The 7,835-nt window shown below is 39.3% G+C and overlaps 1 protein-coding gene across 1 annotated transcript; it reads right to left on the reverse strand.

Moving 5' to 3' along the window:
• Positions 1–791: 791 nt before the first annotated feature.
• On the reverse strand, positions 792–1,226 carry LOC122126651 (tRNA-specific adenosine deaminase 2-like). Its single transcript, XM_042701136.1, has one exon. It carries the CDS (start codon positions 1,224–1,226, stop codon positions 792–794), a length of 435 nt encoding a protein of 144 aa, XP_042557070.1.
• Positions 1,227–7,835: the final 6,609 nt, after the last annotated feature.

The following is a 7,835-nucleotide window of genomic DNA, read 5'->3' on the forward strand; positions in this document are numbered from 1 at the left end:
TGTTTAAAAACATTTTTTCTATGTATTCAATAGGTTTCACAATCACATGTATACAGTGTATACTAATAATATACAATGTAGAAAAAAGCCAGACTTGCCCAGCACTGGTGGCTAACACCTGTAATCCTAGCGACTAAAAAATGCTGAGATCTGAGGGTCACAGTTTGAAGCCAGGCTGGGGGGAAAAGTCCGTGAGACTCATCTGCAGTTAACCAACATAAAGCTAGGACTGAGGTGTGACTCAAGTTTGAGCAAAAAAGCCAGAGAGTAACAACATGTTGAGTTCAAGCCCTAAAGCCAACACACACACAAACACACTCACACTCACGCAGCCAATACACTGGGAGACCACAACAGCTATAAAGAATGAAAATCCAACTCCACCTCCAAAAAGCCAGTTGTAAAGGACACAAGTGACCATGGCTTTCTATTCCAAATGAGTGCAGGTGATGGGGTGTGGATGGACACTGAAATCCCAGCCTGCACTCAGCTGGAATGGATTGAAGCTGTGGCTTAAAGACATGTACTGTTTGCTAATTCCTAAAACCTCAAACTTTAGTTTCCCCCCCCTTCATAAAAATGTTCTTTCAGCAGTGGAGAAGCTAATAGTTGTTTACAATTGTCAGCCTTTCAAAAAGCACTAATTTGTTCCCTTAAGAGTACAAATGTTATTCTCCGTCTTCCCGGAGAATAACAAACAACACATAATATATGCTCCCTCCATGCCAGCAGCTTTTCAGGCTGGGGATTCCATCCAGGTCACCATGGGGCTTTCCTCTTTCATTATAAGTTCAGGATTTCTGAAATTCCTTCTTCCGAACTTTTGATTTTGGTGCATTAGGATTTTCTTGCTTGTAGAAGGCCTTTAACAGTTCCACAGCTTCCTCAGCCCGATATCCAGGGATGCGCTGAAATGGTTTTCCCGTATTTGGTAAGTCAGCAGAGGCAACATTTAGAACGGAGCCACAGCCACCAAATCGTTCATTCTGACAGCCATAGACGACCAGCGGGATTTTCATCAGGCGGAGAGCAGCTGCACACATAATGCAGGGTTCCACAGTGACATACAACAAGGTAGGTTCAAACACGGCAGAAGGACTCTGGCCATTTCGTTGACACCAGTCTAGGACTTGATCAATGGCCACCATTTCTGCATGTCGAGTAGCATTTTTGGTTTGATTCACTTCATTTCTTCCCTTCCCCACGATTTCATTGTTGTAGACCATAAACCCAGCCAACAGGGACTTCGGTATTTTCAAGGGCGTCTTTGGCCATGTGCATCGCTTCCTCCATCGACCGTGCCATCTCCAGGGCCAAAGACACGGCAGTCGAGACGCCTGGGGCTGGCATGGACGCGGCCAACGCCTCTGCCTCCATCCAGCCGGGTTAACGTACAGCTCTGACCTGCGGGCCTTCCGGGCCCGGAACCAAGTATTTATCTTTTTAAATTTAAATTTTTGTTTTTCTATATTTTCTTTTTTTTTTCTTAATGTCTCTCCTATCATTCTGTCCAATCCATTTCCCTCTCTGAGATTAGGCCTTGGTTAAATTCACTCTCATCTTACCTTGTCACCACCCTATAATCCTATTTTTCCCCACATTTCTCCCTATATCTAATAATTTCTGGTTTGCCAATTTTTTTCTTTGCTATTCTTAGCCCATTAATCCATAGTTGTTTGACGCTGAATAGATTGTATCTGTTGAACTAGATTGTGTCTATAGCCTTTTGACTATGCAACTACCAAATTTTGGTTGATGCTTGCCTTAAAATTATGTTCTAGCACAAAATTAGTGTTACTTTCATACCAAATGAGCAGAAAAAGCCAGAAAAACAGAAGAAAAATGGCAAGACCAGGTATCTGGACTCCCACTCATGATAAACAGTTGACAGAATAGTTAGTGAATAATCCAGAGGACAGTTCCCAAAAATCTGTACAAACAATACTGGTAAAAATGGTGAATGAAAAGATTGAAAACCTGCAAAGGACTCAGTGTGAGCATGATAGGGAGAGAGAGAGGCAAACCAAAGATTAATACTGGAATCTCGTGAGAGGGCAGAAACTACTCAAAGATTGGTACAGGAAGTGCGTGAGCAGGTTTAGAACAATCAAAGAGCAATACAGGAATTGCATAAGCAGGCTGACAACAATCAAAGAGAAACACAGCAATTGCATGAGGAGGATGATAACAGAAAAAGAGAAACACAGGTATTGTGTAAGCAGGTTGAGAACAGTCAAAGAGAACTTCAGGAATTGCATGAACATGAGGAAGCTAATCAAAGAGTAATACAACAATTGTGAGAGCGGAATGAGAATACACAAAGATCAAGAGAGACATTAATGGAATCCATAAAGAGACAGCTGAAAGAATTCAGGGAGACCACAAATGGAATCCTGAATAGAGCCTGGCAGAGGGAATGGGGAACAAAGGAAACCATAAACAATCAACTAAGTCATTTGAGAATAAACACTGAACACCAAATTAAGGAAGTATAGAAGTTCATAAAAGATCTAAAAGAAAGCTCTAACAAAGAATTTGAAGCCATTAAAGCAGACCAACTAGAAGGAAAAGAAATTAAAAACAAAGTAGAAAGTCATGACATTAGGTTAAACCATGCAGAAGATAGAATCTTGGAGATTAAAGACAGCCTTGATATTATAGAGAAATAACATACTACTATCCAAGACAAATCCAAGGAGTATGGGATAGATCTATTCAACATTTGGAAGACACCATCAGTAAGTCTAATATGAGGATAATGTTTGTAAAGGAGCACCTAGAAACAGAAGTTAATGGTCGAGAACATTTGTTTTATAGGATCCTAGCAGAGAACTTCCCAAACACGCAAAAAGTTAGGATTATTCAAATAGAAGAAGCTTTTAGAACCCAAAATATACCAGACCAGAACAGGACATGGCAATGTTGCATTATAATCTGCACAGTATCAATTCAGACCAAGGAAAAGATCCATAAAACTGTCAAGTAGAAAAGATCAATCACCTATAAGAGGAAATCAATTAGAGTCCCCTCAGATTTGTCAGCAGAGAGAATTATAGCAAGAAGAGCCTGGAATGATGTATGCCATGCCCTAAAGACAAACAACTATCAATCAAGAATACTGTACCCAGCTACACACTCCTTCATAATCGAAGGTCAAAGAAAAACCTTCCATACCAAAGAAAATCTGAAACAATATATCTCCCAAGAAGTAGCCCTACAAAAGCTACTTAAAGATGTCCTACAAATAGAAAACCAACAAGATCACAATAAAGGCCAAGAAACAGCACCCAAACTGAGAATCCAAGAACCATAGGAAGAACCCAGTTGCCGCATCCCCCAGAAGGTGGATAACATGGCAGGAACTCCCAAACACCTCTCAGTCCTAACTCTCAACATTAATGGACTTAACTCTCCAATTAAGCCACGTAAAAAGGCTAGTTAGATTAAAAAGCAAGATCCTTTTATCTGCTGCCTTCAGGAGTCACACCTTTCCCATGAAAACAAACACATTTTGAAAGTGAAAGGCTGTAACAAATCTACGAAGCAAATAGCCCCCATAAACAAGTGAGAGCTTCTATCCTAATATCAGATAAAATATACTTCAAATTAAAATTAGTGAAAAGAGATAAAGAAGGTCGTTTTATACTAATTAAGGGATTTCCCATTCAGGAGGATATTACAAATCTAAATATTTATTCTCCAAACAAAAGACCACCCAGATTTATCCAAGAAACACTACTTTCCTTCAAAGCTCACATAGATCCAAAGACATTAATTGTAGGGGACTTTAACACACCACTATCCACACTAGATAGATTAACTCAGCAAAAACTCAACAGAGAAACTGCAGATCTAAACACCTGCATGGATCAATTAAATTTAACAGATATCTACCAAATATTTCACCCAGTAGCATCAGATACATGTTTTCCCCATCAGCTCACAGAAAATTTTACAAAATATACACCATTTGAGGTCACAAATCAAACTTGTCCAAATTCAGAAACATTATAGTTTTAAATTGCCTTCTCTCAGACCACAAGGGAATAAAATTAGAACTCAACACCAAAATGCACCAAAAAGTCCTGTGACAAATAGAGGCTGAACAACACACTGTTGAAACACCAGTGGGTCATGGAAGAGCATAGAAAGGAAATTCAAATATTCATGATATTCAACAAAAATGAGGGGCTGGGAAGGTGGCTCAGTGGTAGAGCGCTTGCTTTGCATGCATGAGGCCCTGGGTTCGATTCCCCAGCACCACATAAGCAAAAAGAAAAAAAAAGCCAGAATTGGGGATCGCTAGCCTTGAGCTGAAGAGCTGAGGGACAGCGCCCAGACCCAGAGTTCAGGCCCCACGACTGGACACAATAAAAACCAAAAAAACAAAAAATAAAAATGAACACACAAATTACTTGCTCCTCTTGGACACGGCAAAGGCAGTATTCAGAGTGTTTTATAGCTCTTAATTACTAAATCAATAAATTGGAGAGATCTGGAACCAACAATTTAGTGAGATATCTGAACCTCCTTGGAAAAGAGCAACAAGATAAATCCCAATTCAGTAGATGGAAAGAAATAATTGAAATTACATCAGAATTAAACGAATTAGAATCCAAAATAAAAACATAGAAAGAATCAACAAAACAAGAGTTTGTTCTCCAAAAAATTAACAAAATTTATAGATTCTTAGCAAATCTTATCAAAACAACAAGAGAACACACCTAAAAAAATAAACTCAGAGATGCGAATGGAAACAGCATCCCAGAAAAAAAACAAGATTCAGAAGATTAAAAGGAGTACTTCTCAAACCTTTATGCTAATAAGTTTGAGAACTTGGCAGAAATAGATCTTTTCCTAGCAATTATTGACATGCCAAACATCAACCAAGATGAGTTAAACCATTTTAACTGGCCCATATTAAGCATTGAAATAGAAACAGCAATGAGACCTCCCATCTCAGAAAAGCCCAGGACCAGATGGTTTTACAGCGGAATTCTACATGGCCTTCAAAGCAGAGCTCACATCAACATTCCTCCAACTCTTCAATAAAATTGTAAGAGAAAGTTCACTACAAAAATCATTCTTTGAAACCATCATAGCCCTCATCCAAAAACCAGGCAGGGCCTCATCATAGAAAGAGAACTATGGACTCATTTCTTTGATGAACATTGATGCAAAACTTCTCAACAAAATTTTGAGGAGTTGACATCAAAAACTCATCCAAAATATCATACACCACGATCAAACAGGATTCATTTCAGGGATGCAAATATTGATCAATATACACAAGTCAATTAATATAACTCATTACATCAACAAATGGCAAGGATAACCACATAGTTATTTCAATAGATGCAGAATAAGCATTTGACAAATCCAACAAATCCTTTATGATGAAGGTTCTGGAAAAATTAGGAATCCAGGGAACATTCCTCAATACAATAAAGGCTGTATATGACAAACCTACAGCCAGCATTATAATTAATGGTGAAAAACTAAAGCCATTTCCTCTTAACTCAGGAACATTACAAGGATGTCCACTCACTACACTTCTCTTAAATTTAGTATTAGAATGTCTATCTACAACAATAAGACATGATGAAAACATAAAAGGGAGAGGCTGGAAAGGTGGCTTTGTGGTACAGTGATTGCCTAACATTCTTGAGGCCCTGTGTTTGATTCCTCAGCACGACATAGGCAAAAAGAAAAAAGCTGGCAGTGGCACAATGGCTCAAGTGGTAGAGGGCTAGCCTTGAGCTGAAGAGCTGAGGGACAGTTCCCAGGCCCATTGTTCAGGCCGTATGACTGGACCCCCCAAAAAAAAAACATAAAAGGGATCCAAATAAGGAAAGATGAAGTAAAATTCTCCCTCTTTGCAGACCACATGATTTTCTATTTAAAGAATCCCACGACTCCACTCCCAAATTACTGAAGCTGATTCAAAACTGTTGCAAAGCAGCAGGATATAAAATTAACCCTCAATAATCAATGGCTTTTCTGTATGACCACAATGAGGAAAGCGTTGGTGAAATCATGAAAGCAACTCCATTCATAATAGCGCCACCAAAAATACATTATCTAGGAATTAACCGAAGAAGTGAAGGACCTCTATTATGAAAATTTAAAAACCTGAAAAAGGAAATCAAAACAGAACTTAGAAAGTGGATAAACCTCCCATGCTTCTGGACTGGATGGATCACAATCGTGAAAACGGCAATACATCCCAAGGTGATCTACAAATTCAATGCAATACCAATCAATATTCCAACCTCATTTTTCAAGGAAATAGAAGAGGCAATCCAAAAATTCATATGAAACAGTAAAAGACAACAAATAGCGAAAATGATCCTTAGCAGAAAGAATAGTGCTGGAGTAATATCAATACCAAAATTCTAACTCAACTACAATGCCATAGTAATCAAAACAGCTTGGGACTGGCAAATGAAAAGACCTCAGGACCAATGGAATAGAATTAAAACCCAGAAATGAACACACAGATCTATAGCCCGCTAATGATCGATAAGGGAGTTAAAAAAAATAGAATGGAAGAAAGACAATCTCTTCAGTAAATGGCACTGGCAAAATTGGTTAATCACTTGTAGTAAACTAAAGCTAGATCCTTATATATCACCCTGCACCAGAATCAACTCCAAATGGATCAAAGACCACCACGGAGTCAAAGCAGACAGCCTGAAAACATTACCGGGTAGAATAGGAGATACCCTAAGTCTCCTTGGTACAGGCCGAAAAATTTTCTTAATAGAGACCCAGAAACACAACAAATTAAAGAAAGGTTGGACAAATGGGATTGTGCCACGCCTACTCCAGTGGAGTCTGATTAGCATGGGAAACCATCTTTCAGACCTGAGAAAGGGGCTTCAGAGACCTATCTCTGAGTATTGGGACTTCACCGAAGTCTACCTCAGAGAATGGGGCTTTACAGAGACCTGTCTCCGAGTTTTGGGACTTCACTGAAGTCTACCTCGGAGTATAGGGCTTCTAAGAGGCCTACTCCTGGAAAGGCTGGCAAACCCCTGGGAAAGATGTTTCTGCCTTTCTTTTCCTCATAAGAGTGCCTATTAATCTTTTACTGCTTCTACTGCTCTTTGTACTTACTCATTGTCAACATTCCTTTATTCAAAGCTCTCTCTTAAGAGTGTTGATGACTCCAATATCTTATGAGTGTCTTAAAAAATATGACTAACTCACCAGAGTTAAGTGCTACCCTGAAACCCCTCTTATGGAGGCTAGTAGACAAGTTATATGTAATTATAAAAGTATTGGGGGTTTCACGAAGTCACTTCAGCAGAAGGAATTGTTTGTAAGGGACTTACAAGAAGCTGTAGGCTCAGCTAGAACAGAAAGAATGTATGGCAATTGCTGAGATAACTATTTAGGAGAAAGAATTTCCTGCTACTCTCTTTTATTTACTAAGAGACTTGCTAGATCTACGTCTCCTTGAGGTTTACTATTAAAGAAGAAACAGGAAAGATCTTATGGGAAAGTTAAGGCCTCTATAAAGATAGGTAATGGTTAATTGGTGACAAACATCGTAATCGTTGTATTTCTTAGAGATAAGCCGGAAACAAGTGCCTATCAGGTGACCAGCTGGTGACCACCCAAAAATGAAGCCATGCAGCAAGATTGTGTAGCCTTTTGCCCTTTCTCATGAAGACTTTTGCTATAAAAGTTTGTTATCCTCTGCATTAAATCACACTCAGCAGCCACTCCTCTTGTGTGTGAGTTGTCTGTTTGCCATCTCCCCATCCTATACCAGGTTCCTCCCCTAGGTGTCCTCCGTCGTCCCGACAGAGCCCGGTCTGCGGCAGGAT

Source organism: Dipodomys spectabilis, unplaced genomic scaffold (genome assembly GCF_019054845.1).
Source record: "Dipodomys spectabilis isolate Male_0828 unplaced genomic scaffold, ASM1905484v1 ptg000287l, whole genome shotgun sequence".
Lineage (NCBI taxonomy): Eukaryota > Metazoa > Chordata > Mammalia > Rodentia > Heteromyidae > Dipodomys > Dipodomys spectabilis.